At 42.7% G+C, this 26884-nt stretch overlaps 1 protein-coding gene across 2 annotated transcripts in view; it reads right to left on the bottom strand.

Moving 5' to 3' along the window:
* Positions 1-26884, bottom strand: part of IGF2BP2 (insulin like growth factor 2 mRNA binding protein 2) — a 69588-nt gene that overhangs the window by 22140 nt on the left and 20564 nt on the right. For both annotated transcript variants that reach the window (XM_063132330.1, XM_063132329.1), the window contains exons 3-5: positions 8072-8120; positions 4476-4527; positions 2553-2616 (exon numbers count right to left, since the gene is read on the bottom strand). In XM_063132330.1, coding sequence (XP_062988400.1) covers positions 2553-2616; positions 4476-4527; positions 8072-8120 — 165 coding nt within the window. The remainder of the gene's footprint in view (positions 1-2552; positions 2617-4475; positions 4528-8071; positions 8121-26884) is intronic.

Raw genomic sequence — 26884 nt, 5'->3', positions numbered from 1 at the left:
GCATGGCTCTTTGATGGCTTAAATCACACCCCTGCTTTAGAAATAATTGAGTCAGCCTCTGTCTAAAGACATGGGGTTGTATCCAACATCAGTCCAACTTAAGTCCCATTCATTTCAATGAGTCCACTCTAAGTAGCACTAACACTGGCTACCACCCATGGGAACTGGTGGGTTTGGACGATTAGTGGGGAGCACAATGCAGTGTTGTCAGCCACATGACCAGGATTACCCCAATTACCTGCACCGCAGGTTGCCATGTTGCCCAACTCAGTGTGCGCTTAGTGACTTTTCACTCAGCCTACAAGCCCAACTGCAAACCACTGGTTGTAGGATGGGTGAAAAGTCACCATACCCAAGCCGGGTTCAGATGACACAGCAACCCACGACATGGCACATGTAATTAGCGTAAACCTGAAGAAGGTCCCTAGGTAAGTTTATTATGGTGAAATATTTGTGCACTGCACATTATTATTATTATTATTATTATTATTATTATTATTATTTACATTTGTATACCGCCCCATAGTCGAAGTTCTCTGGGCGGTTTACATGGGATAAAAGCACTTAAAAACAACATACAAAAATTGAAAATCACAACAATATACAATTTAAAACCACAAAAACAAACCCAGGCTAATTACATATTGCTAAATGCCTGGGAGAAGAGAAAAGTCTTAACCTGGCGCCAAAAAGATAACAATGTTGGCACTAGGCAGGCCCCGTCAGGGAGATTGTTCCACAAGTCGGGGGCCACCACAGAAAAGGCCTTCTCTCTTGTTGCCGTCCTCCGAGCTTCCCTCGGAGTAGGCACCCAGAAGAGGACCTTAGATGTTGAACACAGTGTATGGGTAGGTTCATGTCGGGAGAGGCATTCCATCAGGTATTGTGGTCCCAAGCTGTGTAAGGCTTTATAGGTTTAAAACCAGCACCTTGAATCAGGCACATCAGAAAACAAGGCACAAACAGGCAGAGGGTATGCACTGTATCCCCCAAAATAACAACATCAAAAATCTCAAAATCCCAACCAAGAAAATCAACATCCTGCAGTCTGAATACATTGTTTGACTTGATCTGGGGGCAGGACAAGGGGCTTTGTTTCTGTGCACAGGGGTTAGACTAGGTAACCTTTCAGTCTCTTTCCCTCTACAGCAGCCTTCCCCAACCTGGTGTTCTCCACATGTTTTGGATTACAACTCCCATTTGCCTCAGCCAGCAAAGCCATGCCAGGTGGGGCTGATGGGAGTTGAAGCCCAAAACATCTGGGGGACATCAGATTGGGGAAGGCTGATTTACAGCACTGGGAATATTTGCATAAATGTACCCAACATGTGCTCATACATTTTAATATAATACTGGTTATCCATTATTTTTCATTAATGTCTTAAGAATCTTGCAAGTGACTCAACTGTGATTTTTTATTCAATTGAGAGTTCATGAAATGACTGTTCGTATTTTAGGAAAGCAAATTCCTGCCCAGGATGATTAAAAATAAAAAAAGGATTCAGTAAGAATTACTGCCCCAAATCTAGCTAATGTTAGTTTATTTATTAAATTTATATACTGTCCACGCCCCATAACCGAAGCTCTCTGGGCGGTTTACAAAAGTTAAAAACAGTGGACATCAAAAAAATATAACAACAACAGTATAAAACAGTATCCATTTTAAACAACAACAGTTCTGGGGTCCATTAAAAAACAAACTTAGCATATGTTGTTAAATGCTGTTAAATGCCTGGGAGAAGATAAAGGTCTTGACCTGGCGCCGAAAAGATAACAATGTTGGCGCTAGGCGAGCCTCATCAGGGAGATCATTCCAAAATTGGGGGGCCACCACTGAAAAGGCCCTCTCCCTTGTTGCCATCCTCCGAGTTTCCCTCAGAGTAGGCACTCGGAGGAGGACCTTAGATGTTGAGCACAGTGTACGGGTAGGTTCATGTCGGAGAGGCGTTCTGTCAGGTATTGTGGTTGTGATTAAATGACTATGAATTGGGTCTCACTTGTTCCATCGCTCTCAAGGGTCTTACAGCACAATCCTAAGCACTTTAACTGAAAAGTCCAGTGTATTGAATGTGATTTCCTCCCTAGTAAGTGAGTTCAGGATTGCGGCCTTAGTTACAACTCACTTTATCTGGACTGGGCCACATTCTTTTGGATACATGGATACTATTAACGATTGGAAGCTAAATGCACTAAATAAAGCAACCACTGCTCTGTTCTTCTGTGGATACACAGGTGAGGGTTCCACTTGCCAATCTTGCCTTGGTGCAGAATTCCCCTGCTCAAAGCAATGTTGTCTCTGTTATCCTCATGATTGCTTGTTGGAAGTATTCATGTGGTGTTTCAATTTCACAATAATCATTCAACTCTGCCTGCTTATTTAGAGAAACCATTAATTGATTGGCATCAACTCCAACCCAAATGCTCAGCAGAAAATTGAGGTAGGTTAGCTATATTGAAGTTTATGACAATTCAGCAGCTAGGCCATATTGTGCCACACACTTGTCTTGCTGCAAATGTGAGAAGAAAACCCGGGAGGTATAGCTGCCACTTACACTTTTGCTTCTTCTTTTGTTGCATATGTAACGTTGACAACTGCTGTCTCTGATTCTGTATTAACTAAGAAAAAGAAAAGGAAAAAAGAAACACATACTTGTGTTACCAAGTGGGAGGATTTCACGAGAGGAGCTTTTATCCTCAAACACTTTACTTATTGTTTTCAGTCTTTATCATCATACAAAACGTTTTCTAGAACTTTCTATCCTCAGAGACTCACATGATCCATTTCAACCCACAGTACACACATAAGAAACACAGACTGTGCTGACTTAAAGCAACTTCAGTCTGTGCCAAGCTGGTTATAGCGTCACAAGCTGAATTCGACCACTATCTCACGTTCCAGCTAGCTTGCAGTGACGTGCCAAAAGTCGTATCCAGAATTAATTCCACCTGTGATGCCATATGCACACAACCGGTTCAAGCACCTGTTTCCCATGGCTGCCAATGGCCTAAAATACTCCCGTGAAACAGCCTCCACCAAGGAGGGCTGGTTCATGATGTTTAATGAGATCAGTTTGATGAGCAGTGAACATGTGTGTTACATTAATGAATTAATTGTTCAGGCTTGAAAGACTGAGATGATGCCAATGATTTCTTTTTCAGGATGCCATGTTTTCAGGCCTAACATTTGCTGTAAGAAGTGATCCTAGACAACTAAACTAAATTACTGGACAGAATTTTAAATGTAAAATATCTCCTGGCCCAATAACAGTAGCTATGCTGAAAACCTGCCTCCAGACCAAACAATAGCCCTAAACTAAGCTTTCTAGATTTCAAGGGAAAGGTATTAGAAGCTTCTAGTCTCAGACCAAAGAACAACAACAAACAAGTTGTGAACAACAACAAACAAGTAAACAGCACAACACACACGCGTAAGAAACTGAGCTTGTTCTACTGACTATGAACAAGTAGATACATATTCTGCGAAAAGAAGCTGTCAATTTTTCCTAAAGTTGTTCTAATCCAAATCTAGGCACATAACAGGCAACAGGGCCAGCCCTACCATTATGATCGCAAAATCGTCACCCCCGTCTATATGTGGTGCATGACATCCCAGTGAGAAGAGGATGTCCCGCTCATCATTTTGTTTTGTTTTTCTCAAAGGAGAAGGAGCGCATGAGCGCTCCTGCGCAAAATGAGTATTTTTTTAAAAAAATCCCCACTCCCCACCCCACCCCTGATGGTTACTTGCGAGGAGCCAGGACAAACTGCGATGCCTGTCCACATGTTCTGTGGTTTTGGGATCATCCCGAGACCGTGGAAAAAGCGGGCTAGAAGGGTAGGGCAATATCCCGGGGCAAGGGAGGGATCTTTCCTCCCTGCTCCTGGGATCCCCTGTGCGTCATGTGAACACACAGGGGTGACCCCGGGGTGGGGTGATCACCGGGATATCACCCCTTCTGGCCATGGCCTAAGTCTCCCCACTCCCAGCCGCTAGTCTCATGCTTTCTCTCCCTTCCTCCATCCCCAGCCTTCTTCTTACTCTCCCTTTCTAGCTGTTAGCCTTGCTCTTTCCTCTCTATTCCTTTGCATTGTTATTAATCTCCCTCCCAGCCTCCAGCCTTGCTATTTCCCTCGCCACCAACGTCTTTAGCTTACCTTTGACTAGGCAGGCCCCAACAGCAGCTATTATGTGACTAGTCACATCCTCTGTGTGAGCCATTTTGTGGTGGTGCTCACAGCAGCTTCTCAAATTCCCAAACGTGCTCATGGTAAGTTTGGGGATAGTTAGATAGCTATATCCCAATAAAAGTGACCCTGAACAACACAAAATGTCCCTGAACTTTACACTAGAGTAAATATAATCGTCTCTATGGAATGCTTAATTTTATTAAAGAACTTCAAGCTAAATAAAAGGTTTAAGAAGCTTTAATAAAAAATAGCTAAGAGCGAGTGTCACTGGTAGGAGACTTCCTTACCTTGTTCCACATTCTCTACCGTCCCATGCTGAGCTAAAAGACCATCCAGCACCTGAAAACAAAATCAGACACACAACATGGGTGAAAATAGACTGGGAGCATTTCCCACAGATTTAGAAATGATTAAGGCACAAATATTGTGTCTGGGTAAACAGGTCACTAGAATCAGAACACTACCACCATAACAAAACAGTCATCAATGCATCTTTTTTCAGCTCCAAACTAACTTGCCTAGTAGCTAGAATGGAAAGAGACACTTGTTACATTGGGGGCTTTGCACAAGAGTAGCAATAATGGCTCAAGACAGTTTGACCTTTTCAAGCTATTTCCAACATTTATTAAGGGGACCTGATGCATCTGCCTGAATAAAATGGGGTTTGGATTCAATGGTGTCATTCCACCAACGGTACTGCTTCCATCCGTGGAACCATAAGAGGTGGTCCCAGCTTCCTGCAGCCACCGAGGCACCCTCAAAATCTTTTGGAGGGTTGCAAAACCCTCCAGAGGAGATTTTCAGTTGGTTCAGAGGGCTGCAGGGAGAAAGTGAGAGGGAGAAAGTCCAGTTTCGTTAGCAGACTTCTATTAGCATGATGTTGGATTTACCTTGAGGCTCCTAGTGCAGAGACTATCAAAATGCCTGAGACATTCCTCAGTAATCATATATAGCTAGGCCAATAAATCAACCATGCTTCTGGTTTTCCCCAGAATCCAAGGATCAGAGCCAGATCTTCCCTTGACATATATGCCGTAGCATGAAGTGGGAGAGGAGAAATATACAACCTGCCAAGCCAGTGTTGGCATACTGGTCCATTTGGCATGGCATCTTTTCTATAACAAATGTCCAACAGTGGATGCTTCAGAAGAAGAGCCACCTCATGCCATCGGGCAATTTGGGTTCCCTCAAAGATGTAGTCATGAATTATACAACTTGCTGTTGATGTGAGGCAGGCAGGTTAGACTAAAATTACATCCTGCCCTACAGGCAAACCCAGCATGGACTTGCTGCTGCCTTAGTTGCAACATGATGATCATTATTTATGGTTGTTATCTGAGGCCCTACTCCATGTGAGGTTTGGAGGGAGAGCCCCTCCCTTGCCCCGATTATGCAATGCTCTTCTCAGCAAGGCCTGCCTGGTTCCAACATTGTCATCTTTTTAGTGCCAGGTTAAGACTTTCCTCTCTTGCCAGGCATTTGATGGCATATGATGAGCTGCTTAATGCATCAGTTGAGTTGCATGTTGTTTAATTTTCTATGCTTGTCACTGAGGCTCTAGTTGTTTTATGGGGTGGTTTAGAAGATATGGGTAATTGTTTCAGCTGTACTACTTTTAAAAATGTTTTAATGTTGCTTTAAGTCACTTTTTCTTTTTTTGAGAATGGTGTCTAAGAAATGTATCCACAACAACATTTTATAAATGAAATTAACTGTATGGAGGGACAAATTTAGTCTTGGGGTGGAGGTCTTGTATCCTCTAGGATGGGATACTAGAGGATATTAGGGTTCCCTCTGTGCCCTGCAAAACTGTGAGTCCGTGAAGATGCTTCCAGAGTCACCTTGGCTAACAGCCATAGTTGTAAACCTTCAGGAAACATTATATTATGACTCTTCCCACCCAAAGAGCCACAGGGGTAATTGCTAGGCACCCCTTCCGAGAACTAAACATTTACACTGTTCCGTTCATCCAACACTTCAAAGCAGGAATTCAATCACCTGAATTACTGCCATGAGTCATTTTCCTAGCATACAAACTTCTGCACAGAAGCAGCAGAGTAGGCCTTCTTATCAGAGCCATGTCATCATGCTGGTGGGAATGATGACTAAGAAAAACAACAGCAATATCTAGTCATTTCTGATGCTCAGCAAGGAGAAACAAGCTACTTCTACCATCCGACAGAATCAGCACAAGAGGGCCCTTTCCCCAAAGTTCCTGTGCTCTAAAATCCAAGTGGTGCATTCTAAAGGCAAAGGTACACTCTGAAAGCAGTTCTGGGGTCCAAAGATCTAAGGCTTATGCATCACACTTCCACATTATTTGTTTCCTTTTGTGAAAGATCCAGAGTCAGACTTCCCAGTATCACTGGAGCAGACCAACTGATGCTCACAGTTTTGGTCTAGACTAAGATGTTCTACCTTGCTGATACAAGCTGCTTTGCATTTCACACCCCGAAACAGCCTTCCCCAACCTGGTGGCCTTAAGAAGAGCTGGACTGCAGCTCCCATCATTCCCAGCCAGCATGGCCAATGATATGTCTTTCCCCTGACAAGCCAGTCATAAGCCAGGGTTTGTTTTTGACTTGTGACTGGCTTATTACTCTCATTACTAATGGGGTCCTAATTCAATGTATTGACTGGTTTAATATATACAAATTTGAATAACAATTACTTTACTGGTTTAAATTTATTTCTTTGGTGGTCGCCTGTTGTGGTTCTTTTTGTTCATATTAACTCCGCCATTGCCTTGCATTTATTTATTAGGAGAGCAAGCTAGAAATCCCAGTACAGATGTTACATTAAATAGGGTGACTACATGGAAAGGAGGACAGGGCTCCTTTATCTTTATAGAAAAAGGAATTTTGTTATCTGGTCAAGAGGGCAGGGCTCCTGAAGTTTTAACTGTTGTGACGAGGAGGGAATTTCATCAGGTGCTGCATGCATACAAATGACACCTGCTGAAATTCCCTTTTCTATACAACTGTTAAAAATACAGGAGCCCTGTCCCTCCTTTCCATATGGTTACCCTACATTAAACAAACCAGGGATGTAGAAACTCTAGTTTGTTTAGCCACTTTTGCTGGCAGAAGGAGCGAAGCAGGAATGACTGAACAGCATGCAGTAGAACTCGTTCATTCACAATAATCTTCGATCCACACAAAATTTCAAAACCTACCTACAAACATATATTACATATACTATACACACACACACACAGTCACGTTGAGTCAGACCACTGACTCAAAAGCTCAGTATTGTCTGCACTGACAGGCAGCAGTTCTCCAGGATTTCAGACAAGAGTTTTCCCCAGCTCTACCTGGAGATGCAGTGAATTTGTTTTGCTTGCAAAACATGTGCTCTACCACTAAGCTACAGCCCTTCTGCTCAATGTATCAAAAGAACATGGTAGGTCTTAGACTTCACTATGTGGTGTGATAGATTTGGAAGCAGTATTCACCACAAATAAATGACAGCTCTAAGTTACATTGTGCTAGTCCTGCCATGTCAAAAATGAATGGATAGTTAGTCAAAAAGTGGTACAGGCCAGTTTCATGCAATTTTGACAAGAAAAACCAGATTGCCAGAATGGATTTACCAAGATTAAAAGACACAGGGATCACAGAAGCCACACACAAGATACAGGGCACTGTACTCTCTTCAGGTGTTCCAGTATATGTATCAAGCCCACTGAGTAATGTTTAGCTAAAAGACAATGCAGAAATGGCAACTGATGAAGTTTTTACCCTTTGGAAGAGACCAGCTACAACAACCTGGATAACTTTAGCATAATGATGTTGTAGAACAAGAAATAGATATTGTTTTATGTGAACTTAATTATAAAGAAGGAAATAGCAGGGAATAATAAAACCATCTGTCCACTTACCTCCCACTGTAAATGAGGAGGGATGTTCCGGATCTGAATCTTCCTGCTCCTGTGAGGAGAAAGATCCCAAAGGAAGAGATCACATGAGTATAAATTCATTTTTAAATTATAAACCATGAGGGGATATAGGAGACATTAAATTGCCTGATTGGGGTGAATTGCAATGGAATATATTTTAATTATGAAACACCATGATGTATTGTATTTATTACATTTATATCCCACCTTTCTTCTATGATGGAACTCAAGGTGGTTACATGTGGTTCCTGAATGATCTCCCCTCCAAGTACTGATCAACGAAGGGCATGTCTACACCATGCATATATCCCGGGGTCATCTCTAGGTCATCCCTGTGCATCCAAAATGATGCACAGGGGATCCCAGGGTCAACCACGACGACCAGAGACTTTCCCCAGGATAACTGCAACCATGGATTTCCCAGTTTTTCCGTGGCCTGGGACAACTCTGAGGACCGCAGCTGGTGTGGTGTGAGCTCCCAGGTCCTCAAACAGGCACAGAGTTGTGCAGGGTGGCTCCATGCCCTTCAGCGGTGCCCCCCCCCCAGCAATTTCGGCATCCCTGGGATGGTGGTGGGGGTGTTTCAGTGAGTTTTTTTTTTAAAAAAACTGATCTTTTCCCCCTTATTGGGGCCACGCAGCTCCTCTTCTAAAACAAAACAAAACATCCCTCTTCCTTTCTGGGATGTCGTGCAGCCATATAGAAGCTGGGGGAGGATTGCAGAAGCAGGTAAGTCCGTGAAACTCCCCCTCCCTCCTGCTACACTATTAGGTGTAGATGAGCCCCCAGACCTGCTAGCAAGCTAGTTGCTTCATGTGCCTTCAGACCTTGCCCTGGGACGTAATTATTCAGAAAAGGAATTATGCTTCAATGCCAGATTTGGCTCTAGCAATGCAGCACCTGATAGATAACCCAACAAGGCCCTAGACCCAGAAAATGTTACTCAACCCAGATGCAGAACAAGAACACAGGACCACATTTTTGAACAGCCAATTCCACTGCAATTGTGGGACGATTAGCTAAACTATGACAGCATGGTGACATCTCCCTTTAAACATAGTTCTCTAGAAAATGTCTGTGACCTCCAACATACATTTCTGCAAACATTTTTCCTCTGGTTATTTCTTAACATCACCAGGAAGATGAGGAACCAACACAAGATGTGATTTCCCACTCTGTCTCCCTTTCCCAGACTATGAAGTACAAAAAAAATATTTGCAACTCTCAGCAACCCACTCTCATCAAGTAACCACAGGGCAACATCAGAAGTGTAATCCAGGAGACAAAGTCAACACATTTGGATATTTCATAAAATGGCTTTTGTTGAAATTTATAGTCCAAAGTGCATCAGGTCCTGCCTGATGTATTATCCCAAGTTCAAGTGTGATTCTGTTGTGTTTGTCTTCCCCCTCTCTATTCATATGTAAGTCAATTACAGTGTAATCTAATCCTACACTTGTCTACTCAGACGTAAGCCCCAGGAAAGTGCATATTTGACTACAATCTTTATGGTCTTGGACCAAGTTTGAACCGGCAAACATGCCAAGTCATATGATTTATTTTCTTTCATTAAGAGCCAATTACTCTGTTGATCAAGGGAGAAGCTGGGTATGATATGTTCCATACTTATAAGTGAGTTGCCCTGCTGTGTTTACAGAAAATACCCCAGAACCCAGAAAGTAAGAATGGCTCTCAACCATGGGGAATTTGAAATTTGGGGAGAATCTAAGCTTGAACAATACATGTTGGCTTGCGCTGAACTCAGTTGTCTCAGTAAACTGACAGGCAGGTCAGCAGAGTGGGGAGCAGCTAGGAGGGAGCGGGGGGGGGGGAGGAGTGGCAGGGGGGTGCCCAGAAAGGAGGTTGGCTCACACAGAGGCCTCAGGTAAGTCTGCAGGCAGGCGAGTGGGGTGGGGGGAGCTGCTGGGAGTGGGGGGAGTCTGGACGAAGTATAAAGTGTTGGTTATTACCTTTAAAGCCCTACATGGTTTGGGTGCAAGTTACCTGCAGGATCGCCTTCTCCCGTACAATCCGCCCCGCACACTCAGGTCCTCTGGGAAGAATTTACTCCAGTCAACCAAAACAAGGCTGACAGCCATTACCCAGAGGACCTTTTCTTCTGCCACTCCCAGATTGTGAAATAGCCTGCCAGGAGAGATTCATCAACTTAAGAGTCTTCCGGAATTTAAGAAACCATAAAGACTGATCTCTTCCGGCAGGCATACCCAGTTGAATTTTAAGATGCCTTTTAATAATGTGCTGCTTTTAATAATGTATTAGTTTTATATGTTTTAATCAATTATATGTATTTTATGGTGTTTGCATTTGTGTTGTATCCTGCCTCGATCCAGAGGGAGAGGCTGGTAACAAATAAATATATTATTATTATTATTATTATTATTATTATTATTATTATTATTATTATACTCCCGGTCAGCTTCATGCCCAGCTTTTCCAGGTACCTGTAGAAAAGTAGGATGCTGAGCAATAAAGTACTAGTGTACAGATGGACCGCACAAGTCAAGCTAGTTGACCATAAAGCTGAAGTGAACCCAAGTTATAAGCAAATTTCAAAAAGATGACAAAGCCGGCACCCAGTAAAGACAAACCTGGCTAGTAGGCTGCTTCATAAATATTTCCCCGAGAGCATCATTTAGAGAAGAGAAGAGAAGACAGGCATCTCCTCTTGTGTTTCAGACTACATATGATTACTCCTCTGGCTATTAGAAGATTTTGTGCCAGGATTGCTTTCCTTCTCTATTAATTGTGAAATTAGTGACTGAAATTAAGTGAAGCTTGGGAGCCACAGCATTGCTCATTTGTAAATGTGAGTCACCACCTTTCATCAGGGGAAGAACGCGCAGCAGCCGCCGCCAGAGGCAGAGACACTAGCCCGAGTGTTCAGGACGGACTGACCGCTCCCCTCTGGTTTGTCCCTACTCTGGTTTTCTGCATAGTGCTGCCTTGGGCCTGGAAGTTTGGCCTGGAGCAGAGCACAGACCCTGTGTTAAGGCAAGCTAGTTGGTTGCTGGCCATTACTGGTACTTCAGTCACTCATCTGGACACAGGGCAACATGTTCACACAAACTGTTGTGCCAGCAACACAAAATTGGTTAAGTTTAGGAGTGTTAACACTCCAAGCTGCTTGCCTACAGGGCTGTTGGGAAAAATTATTTTATTTTATTTAAAACATTTTTTGGCCACCTTTCAGGGCAGAAGCCCTCACAAGGTGGCTTGCAACAATAAAGCACATGAAAACAGTTAAAATATTAAAAGCAATAAAAAGATGATTACAATGTTTTTAATAGAATTGTCTTAATGTGGGTTGAGGGTTTTTAATGGAATTGTTTTATATGTGATTGTAAAGTGCCACGATACCAGGAATGGTGAGGTGGCGCTATAAAAATGCTTTAAATAAAATAAAATAAAATAGCTATTAAAACTATAAAACCAACAATAAAACCAGTAGGAACAACAATAGCAGCAATAATCATGGGAAGGCCACAGTAAAATAAAATGTTTTTAAGGCCTTCTTAAAAGCCTGCAAAGATAGTGCATGGCGGACCTCCGATGGGAGTTCGTTCCAGAGCAGGGGGTTGGACTTGATGGCCTTATAGGCCCCTTCCATCTCTACTGTTCTATGATTCTATGTCCCTTCAGTTGCCAGGTCAATAGCAAGCGAGTTTATCTAGAGCACCTCTGGTTCTTTCTACTGTAACAGACAAGTGTGCCCAGAGGTTTGGTGGCCCTGCTCAATGCAAAACAAACTCATACACAACGCCAATAAACAACAGTGTACGTGGATGGATACATCTACACCCCTGCTAATACCTACTGAGGAAAAACGGGTACTGCCAGTTCAGGTCTGGGGTGCAGAGATTCACAGCAAGACTTGAGGCATTCAAGAGGCAGCTGGACAACCATCTGTCAGGGATGCTTTAAGGTGCCTTTACTGTGGGAGAGCCCATGACCTCCCTAGGTAATTGGTCCCATTGTCATACTGCTCTAACAGTCAGGACGTTTTTCCTGATGTTCAGCCTGGTGTCCAATCTGGCTTCCTGTAACTTGAGCCCATTACTGGGATCCCATTACTGCCCTCTGGGATGATCAAGAAGAGATCCTGGCCCTCCTCTGTGTGACAACCTTTCAAGTATTTGAACAGTGCTATCATGTCTCTTCTCAATCCTCTCTTCTCCAGGCTAAACCTATCCAGTTCTTTCAGTCTCGCCTCATAAGGCTTTGTTAACATGAAAGACAAGGACAGTAGAAGTGAAGATAAAAGGATAAAAATGACCTAAAACTAAACACATTTTTGAAGTTTTAGGGCTCTGGTGCCACTCATTCTAGCAGGTAATTTTATCTATTTATTATTGACTTTATTAACAACATTTACATGTACATCATCTTATTTGCTTTAAAAAAATCTATCTGTAGTCTTACATTCAGCATTATGCCTCACAAACTCTGTCTGACTCACATGCTCCACAGCCGTGGAAACACAACACCAATATCAAAGGGCATCCATGAGTCCATTTGCATCATCACGGAGATACGTCAAACCTTCTAGCAAAGCAGGAGAACACTGAAAGCACCTGTTTTAGTGTCAGAAAAAATAGATCTATCAACTCTGCTCAAGCATACTTCTCATTGCTCAGCCAACAGCAAATATGAAAAGTAAATAAGCGCAACCTACCACATGAGAATACCACCCAAAACCACACATTGCTCCAAATCATCCCAGGACTACCCCATTCCCTCCTGCCAAAAGGCCTGCCAATATATAATAAATAAACACACACACAACCATACATGTAAAAGGTAGCACATCAAGGAGCAATGTTTAACCTAACCTTCTTTCAGATGTGTGAATTGACTACATGTACAAAGCTGGATCTAGGATCTGCTTTCTATATTCAGAAAAGCAGTTTATACAGAAGGTGCGTCCACCAGTTCTCAGGAATCCCCCTCCCCCCCCAAACCACAACTCATCCCATTCAGCTGGGTCCCCCAGCTCTCTGTGTAGTAGTTTCAGGAGGCTGGAGGAGCTGCCGTGGGGCTTCTGCCAGCCCACTTGCATGTGCCTAAATCTGGCTCCAACCCAAGTAGTTTATGACACACACCCAATGTAGTCTAAAATGGTACCATCTAGAATTCTAGCACCCTTGTCTTCCATTACATTCTGCATTATCTGTAACACATATAGAAGTATGCAGCCTGTGAGTCACGGGAGAACCTAGAACCACTCCGTTACACTAAATAAGGAAGAAATACTGAGGAGGAATCAGATATCCTAGTATACATATTTTTCAACCCCTTAACTCCCAAAAAGACAATACAGTGCCTGACCATAGCAGACGAGGTGAAGGAGAAAGCAGAGTACAGGTTGTACCACTGATCCTACGACACACCTTCCATTGGATCAGGAATGGGCAGTAATAAATCACGGATATGAAGAACACAATATTATGACCTGAGTCACCTTCTGAATAAGGCATCAGTCCCGTCCTTCTAACCACCCAGTGGAGGGAAGCAATTCTGAAGAATACCAGCAGAGAACTGAAACATAGGGATGCAGCCATTTTGATATCATTTGTAGTCAGAATTGCACAGTATTAAAATAAATTGTATTTGTTCTACACATCAGTTGCCTGTAGATATATATATATATATTTACAAAGTTTGCAGCAGCAACAGTAACAACATATATTACAATGGTATGAAAAGATAAACTGTAAATAAACTAGTGAAGCAAAATGGAGGATAATAATAATAATAATAATAATAATAATAATAATAATAATAATAATAATAGAAGCCTCCAGGGAATGTTGAAATTTGAAGGAACATCTGCAGAAACCTGAAGAAACAAGGTTTTAATTTGAAAGTTGAGCAGACAAGAAAGATAACAGATTTCAAAAGCACTATTTTTTCATGTGGCCAGTAAAGTAGTAATAGAGTTATCTAATATTTCTCAGTAAAAACTATGAAGTGTCTTGTGGCACCTTAAAGACAAAGTTATTATGACATAAGCTTTCGTGGACTACAGCCCACTTTCACCAAACACATGAAGTGCAACAGACTAACATGGCTTCCCCTCTGAATACTTTTCAGCTTGATGGCAATACAGATAAGGAGGTAAGTCTTGAGGAATCCAATTGATGTATACTGCACGAGCAGAAATGTTACCTATGAAAGGTACAAGTTCTTCACTGGTGTGCAGAGTGAAGCATAACTCCATATGTCACCAACTTAAAGCCGTTAGCACAAATGCATTTAGGGAGTTGTGCGAATCACTTACTAAATATTGCATCATGTGTGTGATCATCAGACTGACTGAGATCAAGATTACTAAGAGAGAATGATTTAACCCTTGATCATGGAGCAGTTATATGCAGGGCAGAGGAAGTGGCTACAAACCAGCGGAGAAGGCTGAGGGCAGCAGAAAAACAAATAGATGCTCTATTCCCAACTAAGAATATTTTTAAAACATTACAAAGACAGACGGACTCAGGATGCCTAGAAGTAACAAAAGCATATATATATATATATATATATATATATATATATATATCCACAGAAGTATGCCAAAGTAGCAAAGGCCTGCTGTGTCTGGCATCAGTCACAAGCATCAATTCCTCTGCATACAGGAAATAAAGAAAATGTGGCAAATGGAAATGTGTAGTTGTCAGTGTATGCTCAAGATATCCCTCTCTTAGTATACTTTATCCATGCCCAGAGAGGCAGGGGCAATTTTATTCAGAAAATTACAGATCTGGGTTGCGGGGTGGGATCAGAGGGTTAAACACTACCGTCTTACTGATGCAAGCAAATGTCCACTCTTCCCTCCAGTCCCTTCAACTGCATTTCAATGGTTGTTTCTTGGTTTTGTTTTGTTTTGAAAGTTGGGTCTCCACATTTGCTAAGACGAAAAGGTAGCAAACAGTGAAGCTCAGGTGGTTTGGATCCGAGGTCATTTTCTATCTTGCCACAAGAGGGCATTCAGGCCATTGTTTGACACAGGAAAGCAGGGCTACTGTGCAAACGTGTGTGGTTTTTTTTTTGTTTTATTTGTTTTTTGTTGTTGTTGTTGTTTTTACTAGAAACAGCATTTGTCTTCAATACACACATTTGGCAGTTGGTCATTAGATAGAACTTTGTCCTGGGTCCTGAAACGCCAAGCCTGCTGTTAATACTAGAGTGCTACAGTGCAAGAGGCACTTTGCATGTATTCGAATGGAGGGATTCTTTCAAATGTTTTATCTATTAACAAACGCAAGCAAATCTTGACATGATGGATTTTAGTGTTCATGGGCAGGAAAGAAAGGGAACTACACAGTGCTTGTCTGCAGAATCCAGAATCCTCACTAGCAGTAAAACACAGCCCTAAATGGATACTGGAAACTGAATAGGAATTATACAAATTAGAATCCTCAGACAAATTTATGGAGGGTAAGTATATCACTGGCTCTGAGCACTGATTGTTAAATGGAGCCTTCATGTTCAGAGGAAGAATATCTGAGTACCAGGGGCTCGCTCACACATGCATGGTGCAGCCTCCTCAGTTCTCTGAATCACCTTCCGGGGACAGCATGTAGCCCCATCTGCTACTAGGCATAATCTGAAATAATCCAATAAATGGAAATGAGTTTCAGAACATACCTCTGGAAATGTTGTTCTGGCTCCATACTACCTTGTAGGACAAAACAAGTTCATCATCTGCTTGTTGCTATTAAGAATCCATGGTGATCAACCGGGCAAGTGTTTTATTTTGTTCATGGGTTGGCCATATGGAGATAAGTCGGGCAGAAGTGTAGCTTGTCTTGCAGCGTAAACCTGCCGAAATTTTCTCTTCTACTTAACTATTAAAATTGTAGAAGCCCTGCCCTCTTTTCCATCTGGCCATCCTATAAGCACATGTGCTCATACCATACTTCCCACACATCCTGGTGTTCACATGTCCCCCTGTATTGGGATTAACCCCCACATAGACAAAATGTCACCCAGAAAGCAGCCAGCCCTAATTCCATACATACGCACCATCCAAACAAGAGGGGTGGGTTGGTTGGGAAACTAAGGGAGTAAAGGATCTCTCTGATTGAGGCAGCCTTGCCAGGATATATTTCCCACTAATAATCAGCAGGTAATCCTGCTGTAAGGACTGTTTTGTTTACCTTGGCATCCGCTTGGGCTGTCTGTTTGTGAACAACTCAACCAATTACAAACAAGGCACTCCAAGCAGTGCAACAGACCCTGTATTAAGGAACAATTGTTGTTTTAGCTAACTTTATGGAATATCTTGCTTCAGTTTGCTATTGTATTGGATTTTATGCTTAATAATTTATGAACTGCCCTGAAGATTTTTACAACAGGAAGACAGGATATGTCTTAAATTTAAAAAGGGAGAGATAGGGAGCAAGAAAAGAGCAACTGAATTTACAGCATTTGTTAACACAGATACAGTCATACTCCTCTGGCACAATTTGCTCATAGGTCAACCCCTATGAAGCTTACTGAAGGACAGCTATGTGCTCACACTTGCAGTTTAACGCTGCTTTCCTGGCCCAACTGATTTTTTCTGCTTCCTGTTTTATTGTTGATTGGCTAGAGCTGTTTTGCCTGGAATACTTGGAAGGATGGCTCAGGAGGGCAGAACTAGTTCCATTTCCCAGAAAATAAATGGGTAAAACTGCTCTTCTCAAATGTATCCTATTGCAAAGAGTAACAGGCACTGCTTCTCTTCTCAAATTCAGAGAAAAGCAGAGAGCAACGTTAGTGTTGCAATGCTCACTGAAGTGAATGTACAAGCTGTACATAAGTCAGAGCGCTTTCCTGTGGAAACTAATGTGGTTAACAGACTATGGTAGTTAGTTGAAGAGACAGGTGCAAATGTACTAACAAAAAGGAATAAATATCCTTTTTTGGTTTCAGTTTCTGTGTCAATGGAAGAAATCCTCAAACAAAACAAAACTTTTAAATCTCCTGGCAAGCAATTCTTATTCTTGGCAATGTAGATTAAATAAATATTTCTGGGTTCTTTGCCCACTTACTTCTGACTGACTGTTTTCCACAGAGAAGTTAATCAAATAATTTAGAAATTGTTATCAGATATTAAATCAAAGATTTATAAGTCTTCACAAACATGATCTCATGGTGAACAAAAGAAATAAATAATTCCAGAGTCTAAGGGAACAATCCGATGCCTTCTTATGTTCTTAAGCGTACAATCCTACGTATGTTTAGACAGAAAAAAACATGCTGGCTGGGGATTGCTGGGAGTCGTAGGACTTCCTCTGTCTAAACACATAGGATTGCACACTTAAGAACATAAGATGCCTCATCCAGGAGCAGGATGGCGTTCTGTTCCCACAGTAGACAAGGAGATGCCTACTAGATGAAAACAAGAGGAGAGATGAATGCAAACCTGTGTGATAGAGCAGAATTGAGCAGACTTTGGGCTTTCACTTTCTATATGTACTTGTTTCTTAGCTCCCCCCCAACCCGATTTCTGAGAAAGACTGGCACAATAAAAACCAGATCAAACTGAACTTTATGGAATTTCCTCCTGCCCTGCCAGCACCAGTGGGCACCAGCTGCCAGTGAGTATAACGGCATCTCCTCTTCCTCCTCCTCTCCCCCAGCAACAGATGTTCTGAGGCATACTCCCTCTGATACGGGAGGTAATATATAGCAATCATGATTAGTAGTCATTTATAGCCTTATCTACTGGCAGCACTATTTCACTTTCCAGAGAGAAATTAGTCCTAACAATAACTTAGCATTTAGACCAAAGATTTATAAGTCTTCACAAACATTGTCTCAGTAGACTTTACAATGCTACAAGATAGGCCAATATTATCCCCATTCTGCAAAAAGAATGATGGGGTGTGTGCATGTGAGGCTGAGAGACAATGGCCAAGAGGTAGTAGCCTGTCTAACATCACCTCTTAAGTTGATGGCTGAGAGTCAGGATCTGAATCAAAGACCTCATAGCTACTATAATGTATTATACCACCTCTCAGAAGTTGCCATATTTTAGGTTTCAAGAAGCTAGTATGATCCAGCAGATAACAGTGCTAGACTTCAACTAAAAATGGGGCTTTTATCTCCCAGTTTCAGACCCTCTTCTATAACATGGGAACAATAATTATCTCACCCCACAGTATTGTTGTGTGGCTGGATGAAAACAAGAACAGGTGCTATGAACAATAACTAATCTAATTTACCTGCCCAGACCCTAAAATCATCCTCAGAGGTCCTTCTCTGGGTGCCCCTACTAAATGGGGTGAGACAGGTAGCTACTAAGGAGAGGGCACTTTTCAGTGGTGGCACCCCGGTAGTGGAATGAACTCCTCCTATAGGCTCACCTGGTACGTACATTGCAATCTTTTCAGTGCCAGGTGAACATCTTTTTATTTATCCAGAGTTTTTAGTTGTTCAGTTTTAGAAATTGTATTAATGCATTTTTAGATCTTTGCACTGCTGATGGCTTTTATTTAGTTACTACTTGGTATTATTCTGTTTTAAACTTTATATTTTATATTATGTTTTACTATGTTATTGTATTTTCTGATTTTATGTTTTATCTTGTAAACCACCCAGAGTTTAAGCTAATGGGTAGCATAGACATGTAATGAATAAATAAATACTGTAAATAGTCCTAGCTAGGCCTATGGAGCTATGTGCATCAACAGAATAAAGTTTTACCTACTTAAAAATATCAGCACATATACTCCCCAACTCCTCCTTCTATAGAAACTGCATGATTCCTCTAAATAAAAAGAGATCTTGGCACTTGTAGCATTGCTTCAACTGATTCTCCAATGTGAAAGTAAAATTGCAAAGAGAAAAGCTCTAGAGAGCTTGTTTCAGGCAACAGCCTGTGCCCCTCTGCAGAGCAACGCATAGCTACCATGCCCAGCCAGCTCGCTAGTAGTGATGGGAGGAGCAGTCTGACATCACCACAGGACACGCTGTCCAGCTGTGTGGTAACCCTGTAGACAGTTAAGGAAATGAGTCAACCTCCATCCCATCAGGAGAAGTTGAAAACCATGCAGTGGAAGCATCCACAAATAAACAGGACCAAAAGGGCAAGAAGAGAGGGCTATGAGGAAATCATGCAAACCAATAGTTCCAGTTTTGCCATCATCTGGTTGGTAGGTTAAAGCCAATATTCTTGAGAAGTGCCTGGGAAAAAGGAGATTTCCTTGGCCAGCTCCTAAGTTGAAACCCAAGTTGGCAGGCCATTTAAACATTTTCTACCATTTTGGTAAAACTTTTCACCAAACGAAGTCCTTATCCTCACCACTTCTTCTTCTGAGCAGAGCCAGATTGCTCTGCCCTGCCAGAAATAGAAACAGAACGAGATGCTTCCACATGCCTCACTTCTCTGGGGCATTTGTGCCCTTCGCCCTCAGACCAGCCTGATGCCCTCCAGATGGAGACGATCAGACTTCCCAGCCAACCTGGCCGTCAGAGCTGTAGTCCAACACTTATGCACAAGGCTGGGGAAGAATGCCTCGGACTGACTACATGTGTACATGAGGGTTTCATGATGAACGCTGTGAAACACAGGCACTCTAGATCCATGTTAGTCTATAAGGCTTTCAGGCGATTGTGAAATGGAAACGTGTTCAAGACTGCATAGGGAGTCAAGCCCTTGGGCCTCCAACCTTAGCACATGATCTACTGTACCATACTGGTTAAACTTGGGAAGAAGTGAGTCTCTCCAATTCATCAGAACAAGTGCTTTGGCATTGGCACCTTAAAGGAAGGTGTGGGGCAGCCTTCCCCAATCTGTTGCCATCCAGATGTTTTTGCACTACAACTCCCAGCATTCATGACCACTGGCTATGCTGGCTGGGGCTGATAGGAACTGAAGTCCAAAACATCTGGAGGACAACAGGTTGGGGAAGACTGGTATAGACTTTGCATCCTAAAGCACCACCCAGATTCTGGACTGTTGCATGGTGACAAGTAGGGAGAAGAGCTGTTGTATTTATTAATTCTATTTATTCATAATATTTATATACCACCTTTCCACAAATGTCACAAATATGGTGTACCTTTTTTTAAAAAAAATGCATAAAAACATAAAATCAATAAAGCCACATTAAACCAACATTAACATTAAAACCACTACTGCAGCTGGATGAATTAGCATTAAAACTACTGCAATTGTGGCTGGATGTAGTGTCAAGCATTCACATACACTGGAGTTGGCATTAAAAGGGGAAAAAAACACTGTTCTTCTAGTCTGGAAACTTTTTTTTGCTATTGCAAGCAACATTTAAGAAAGGTGTATTTTGAAACTCCTGGAATAGATACTTCCTTCCAAGGAATTACGACAGCAGCAGTATGGTTCCCTATGCTATGACTGATCTGATGGCTACTCGTCCGGTCTCCTCTTACCTGCTACACTTTACCTTACCAACGACACAGGGGAAATGGTCTCTCTCTCCATTTCCCTGCAATCCTGCCTCACTCTCTTGATGTTATGCACATTTTCCACCTCTTTCATAGTGAGCTGGGTTTTACTACTGCTACAGAGAAGCTCAACCATGATGGCTTTCTGTACATGTTGTAGTTGGTGTTTTCTGATTTATTAGCGCCACCCTGACACCTTGGCCAAAAAAGCCATTTTGTTTTGAGAAAAATAGGAAGATCAAAAGGCCTGAAGGTTAGCAGGAATAAGAGGGCGCAAGATTGTGGTCAGGGGTGGGTCGGTCTAGGACCCAGTTACCTATGTTTGTCCTCTACTGATGAAGTTATATGGCTGAGATGTGGAATCTCCAGCCCACAGAACTAATCCAGCTCATAGAAGAGTGCTATATCTTGGCAATCAGTAGGCATTTGCACATATACAGGACCCATTCAGATGACACTGAGGGCTCTGTGGGTAGCTTAACCATGCTTCTCTTTGGTTAGCAATAACCACAAGCTGTAAGCTCACACACAACACTGTTAATCCTGTCTGGTTCCTGGTTTCCTTAACCACACGCTAATCACAAAGCAGTTAGATGAGCTTCTGAGTCCTCTGAATGCTCCGCCCCGTATCCCATCAGCCCTCGCACTAAGAGAGCTGACAGTTGTGCGATTTAGGCTATTTAGGCCGCTCTATACTGCTAGCTCTATGATTTTGGCCCCTTAACCACAACTGCGTGTCAGATGCAGTTAAGCCAAAGTTAGTTCTGCTAACCCTGCTGCAGAACAGGGTTAGTGAAGCCGACCGGCAGAAGGCACCTGGTTATGGAAAATGCATGTCACACAACATCGTTAACTCTGCTGCTCAACCAAAAACCCTTAACAGCATGGTTAACGGTGTTGTCTGAATGGGGCCACAGAGTTCCATGGTGGTAACTTCTTAAAACAGGATGCAGAACCAGAATCAGGTGGGGGCACACAGAGTTCTCTCTGCCTGGAGAAAGCCAAAATGGGCAGAGAGCAGGTTGATGACATTAGTCATTCAGGCCCCCACTTAATTCTGTACCCATTATGAGGAGTTGCCTCCATGGAACTCTAGAAATGGCAAAGGCTACAGATTACCAAGTCACCATTCCTCCACAAGGGTTCCTTTAAATTGGCCAGTTGAGAGCTTTGGTAGGAAATATGAACCTTGGTGAGAAACAGCATCTCCACCCCAAGATACTGTAGATCAGGTGATACACTTTGTTCTGAACACCTCTATCTAATTGTCTTGCAGATGCATGGCACAGTCAGCTAGCTTTATCTCATTCAACTAGCCAGGAACTTCCTTGAGTTTTCCTTTCCTTCCCCAGAGTCAAACTATTGATCCCTTTGTTCTAACCCATCCTGAGTCCAGCCAAGGAGCCATTGATCCTTCTGTACCCTTTATTTTGAAGTCCGTAGCTGCCCTTCTGTTTGGGCACCCAGTGCTTGTTCTTGCTGCTCTTGATTGTAGGGCTCCGCATGGACAGACTCTTACAGAACCAAGACTGGCCTGAGGTCCACTTAGCTGTCAGGTCCATTCCTCATGACCTATCCTAGCACTCTCCTTCCTCTATTGTGGTGGGCTAGGCACGAGGGCCATACTCTTTCACTCCTTTTAACTTGGTATTATTCCTTTTAACTTGAACAATGCTGGTATCTTGTTTGCCCACTTGTATGTCACACAATCGCTACAGCCCACCATGGCTTAAATAAGCCATGGTGCCGGGTTAATTTTGCATATTCCAGCTGTTTTATCATGTGAACCTGATGAGGGTATATTGGTGCCATGGTTAACAACCCATCCACAACCCTAAAACAGACCATGGGTTGTGGGTGGTTTGAAAACCATGCCGACAACCCATTCTCGCCAGGTTTGCATGACACAACAAGCCACATCACAACTTGAATATGCAAAATGGCCAGCCTCTAAACCCTAGGGGTTAATTAACCTACCATGGCTTAGTATGAACTAGACCACTGAGTCTCTCCAGTCTGGTCCCTACATGACATAGGAACTTAGGAAGCTGCCTTATACTGAGTCAGACCATGAGGCTACTTAGCCCAATACTGTCAACACTTGACTGGCATGGCTCTCCGGGGTTCAGGCAGATGTTTTTCCAGCCCTACTTGGAAATGCTGGGGATCAAACCTGGGACCTTCTGCATGCAAAACATGTAGACTACCTGCTGAGCTACAGTCCCACCTATCCCATGAGCTCATTACTTCACCCTGCAGGTGCCCTGTGCTTTATGGGAGCTGCAACTTCCTTATGAGTAGCTGACTCTAAGGCCGTTTCTACACCTGTCTTTTTTCCTGGGATCGTCCCGGGATCATCCCTGTGCATGCAAATGACACACAGGGGATCCTGGGAGCAGGCAGGGACGATCCCTCCATTTTCCTGAGATAATCCTTAGGTGTAGAAAGGGCCTAAGTCCAATGTTTGGTGGACAAAAAGAGAGTATACTTAGCCATGGTTTTTAGGGTTTTAGTTAGCTTTCATCCCTTGCCTCCTTCCTCAGTTCCCTTGCCTCCCTCTTTGTTTGTTAAATGGCGGTGGGACTGTGCTTCATAGCTTTAAAGTATCATATACAACACAAGACATTCTAAATGGTCCAAGTCAAATTATAATTTTACAGTGCACGATGCTTGTCTTTTGGTGAAAATCAACCCCAAAGCTGTGCAAATACTAGATAACATAGTCCACCTCTTTCAAACAGACACAGACAAAGGCCATGATAATCCTAGTTTGTGGGGAACAGACATTTCTGGAGATGCTCAAGAGGAAAGCTCAACAGTGCAGCGGTGATAACAATATATAAATACTGTCTGCTCATCACTGATGTATGAATCAGTGCTAAGGTGTATGTACTTGCAAGTTTGCTGCAGTTGATGTCAAAGGGTCTGACAAGCTGCAAGGTGCTACTAAACATGATGGTTTCTGATGCATCAGCATAATTCATGCTTCTTCAGGGCTATTTTCTGAAAGTATTCCAACAATACATCTAATGCTCCCAGTGACAGGCTGAACAGAAAGGCCTCTGGAAAGCAGCACACATCCACTGAAACTTGGCTTGGAAAGATAAAACCAGCAGGCCTTACTCAGCAACATTTAGGCTAAGAACTGTGCTAGCACATGGCTAGAGTAAAAATGGATGCTTTGCTTCCTACGTTAGGTAGCAAAAGAAACATCATTTGAATACAGTTTGGATGCAGGTACTTGAGTTAAGAACATAAGAATTGCCATGCTGGATCAGATCAAGGGTCCATCTAGTCCAGCACTCTCTTCACACAGTGACCAACCAGCCAACGGCCAGGGACCAACAAGGCAGGACATGTTGCAACAGCATCCTCCCACCCATGTTCCCCAGCAACTGGTGCACACAGGCTTACTGCCTCAGTTCTTTCCTCTACTTTCCTACAAGCAAGGTAACGCAAATCATTCTTAGGCCATCCCCAAATTCCACCAAGGGTATAAGGAGTGAAGAGTGCTGCCAGAAGGAACTAAAAAGGAGGTTACACTGACTCTCCCAATACAGCAGGAGAAATAGCAGAAGCAAAAACGCAGGTGATTCAAAGAGGCTCACAGCAGTTTATTTCCAATATATGTTCTTTTCTGAGCCATTGTAGCAAATGCTAGACCGGCTCAGAAAATGCTGAGATTGGGGAGGCATTTTTGCCCCTGGATCCTTCTCATGGGTTGCACTTCCCCAAAATTTCAAAATAAAATTTGTCATATTTTGGCAGCAAACTACTCTGCAGCTTAATGCTCCATAGTACCAAATCCACAAATGTCTTTGTAATTTTCTTTGTCACCATCGCATTCAGCAGCAGGGCATGGCAGGGCCCCACCCATGCAGTATACTAAGGTTAGTTAGATGTGCCTTAACCCTGTAGTACTGTTAACAAGCTTGTCCTTTATTCCAGAGCACCACAGCTCTGTGGGACCACCTTCTTCTGTATGAAATATTATGTTGACTTATATCAGGGGGTAGAATAGCCTCCATCACGCGCGCGCGCGCGCGCACACACACACACACACACACACACAAAGAGGTGCAGCATTGCTTTACACAGGCCTCATTTTTTAATTCTTACCTGGCAACCTTAGTGTCAGGGATTTATTATTAATGCCATTCTGCTTCCACATTACTCTTATAGCATGGCCTGTTTCTGCCTGTATTGTCCAGACAAAACTGAAGCTAAGTAGAGAAAATCCCATGGAGGACTACTAAATTGTTTGTACTTCAGTTCAGATATGCTTCACATCGGTTAGAGACAGTGCATATACAATAAAAATTAATATTACCATTTTTCTTTGGAGGGAAATTCTCAGTAGCAGCAAGTGGAAGAGGATTAGGCCTTTCCTCTGCTTCCACCTGAGAAAAACCACCAATTTTCAATATGTTTCTTCTGTGCTCAACAGATGTGAAGTCAATGTATTTTGTGCTTGGGATATCATAACACTCAATATAAATGTAAAAAGTGAGAAGCAGTTGTCTTACTGTTGGCTCTTTAGGTACTCCCAAGCCCATGCTCTTAGGCTTTTTATGAGGAACACCTATGGAGCCAAGTAAAGAGTCTAAAAGTGGTAAACCTGATATGCAACCTTGATTGTTAAAGGAGCTCAGCACAGCTAAAAGGCAGTATGCTTGCACAGAATGGCAGTGGCCAAAAACAACAGCGACTGGAAAATGAGAACAGTTATTAAGTATTTATATTATTGCAATGCTTAGAGGGCAAAAATCTGACCTGGGGGATGTAAAAACTGTACCTTTGGTCCAGTGACGCAATCTGCATTTTCTTGTTTCAGCTCTGACTACACTACATTCAAATCACCATCAACCCTCTGTAGAATTAGACAAAGGTATTAAGAGGCTGAAGTAGGGTGACCATATGAAAAGGAGGACAGGGCTCCTGTATCTTTAACAGTTGCATAGAAAATGGAATTTCAGCAGCTGTCATTTGTATATATGGAAAACCTGATGAAATTTCCTCTTCATCACAACAGTTAAAGCTGCAGGAGCTATACTAGAGTGACCAGATTTAAAAGAGGGCAGGGCACCTGCAGCTTTAACTGTTGTGATGCAGAGGGCATTTTACCAGGTTCCCCATATATGCAAATGACAGCTGCTGAAATTCCCTTTTCAATACAACTGTTAAAGATACAGGAGCCCTGTCCTCCTTTTCATATGGTCACCCTAAAGGCTGAAGCAAGCAAGTAGCAATCTTCTTCAGGGAAAGAATCAAGAACCTGCCCAAGTTATCCACCCAATCTATCCATTTTTATGTTGTGTTATAACAAGGGGCAATGACTGGCAAAGGGAAAATAAGTGTTCTGGGCTTATCAGGATTTTGGCATAGGACTAACACTCAGCACCCACGGATGGGAGATCATGCAAATAGTGGCCGTGCAGGAGCAGGGGAAGAAATCACAATGTGATCATCTGAACCCAGCCAGCAACTGGCCCAAAGTCACCCAGTGGGCTTAATGGCTGAGTGGGGATTCAAACCTGGATCTCCTGAATCCCAGTCCATCACTCTAACCACTACTCTACACTTTGACTTTCATCACACAGGTGTAGAGAGCAAGCCAGGGTAAAGTAACCACAGCCCGCTACTGTAGCACAGTGAAGATGGTAATATCATGCAAATTAATGTGGAAAGGTGGGAAATGTTGGCAAGGAGGTAATCACCCTCCCCAAAAGGAAATGGGGGGGGGAGCTGCTCATTACAAGGGAATTTGTGCATTGCTGATTTACCATGGTAGTAAATTTGCCTTTGATTTGTGCTTTCTCCTTAATCCCATGTGGAAACACTGCCACAGTTGTGTGTTCAAGTGCCAAATCGTACTGCAGGCCTCCATACATTGCATCATCTCTGAAACAGACAACTGTTCCTGAAATCGCAATAAATTGTATTTAAGCACCTCACATGTAAATAGTTGTTTTTGGTCGCTGTTTGCATCTTTTTGACTACTCTTCAGTTTCTCTTTTTATTCCAAGCTCGTCATCATCTTCACTGTTCAGTTCTTGGCATAGTCGGCTCACCTGGACTTTGGCTTGTTTATCCCCTTTTGCTTTAGTCTGTATAACAAAATAATTTCTCCTGCTACAAACGTTATAGCCTTTTGTTTGTTTTACAGACAGCTGCTGCCATAGAAATAGCAGAAATAGCTAACAAATTCAACTCAATTATAGCCCAGGTTTGAGATTTGCTTTTTTATTTCATTTGACTGAAGCTTAATATCTTGACTCCTAGGAGCTGATCAAACTTTTCAGCTAGGGCTCAAGGGACTGGAGGAATTCCCACCCCTGGGTCATCCCATGAAGCTGAATGGTGGGAGATTCA

The sequence above is a fragment of the Elgaria multicarinata genome, chromosome 8 (assembly GCF_023053635.1).
Source record: "Elgaria multicarinata webbii isolate HBS135686 ecotype San Diego chromosome 8, rElgMul1.1.pri, whole genome shotgun sequence".
Taxonomy (NCBI): domain Eukaryota; kingdom Metazoa; phylum Chordata; class Lepidosauria; order Squamata; family Anguidae; genus Elgaria; species Elgaria multicarinata.
The sequence above is the reverse complement of the archived record's forward strand: the minus strand, read 5'-3'. Positions and strand labels throughout refer to the sequence as shown.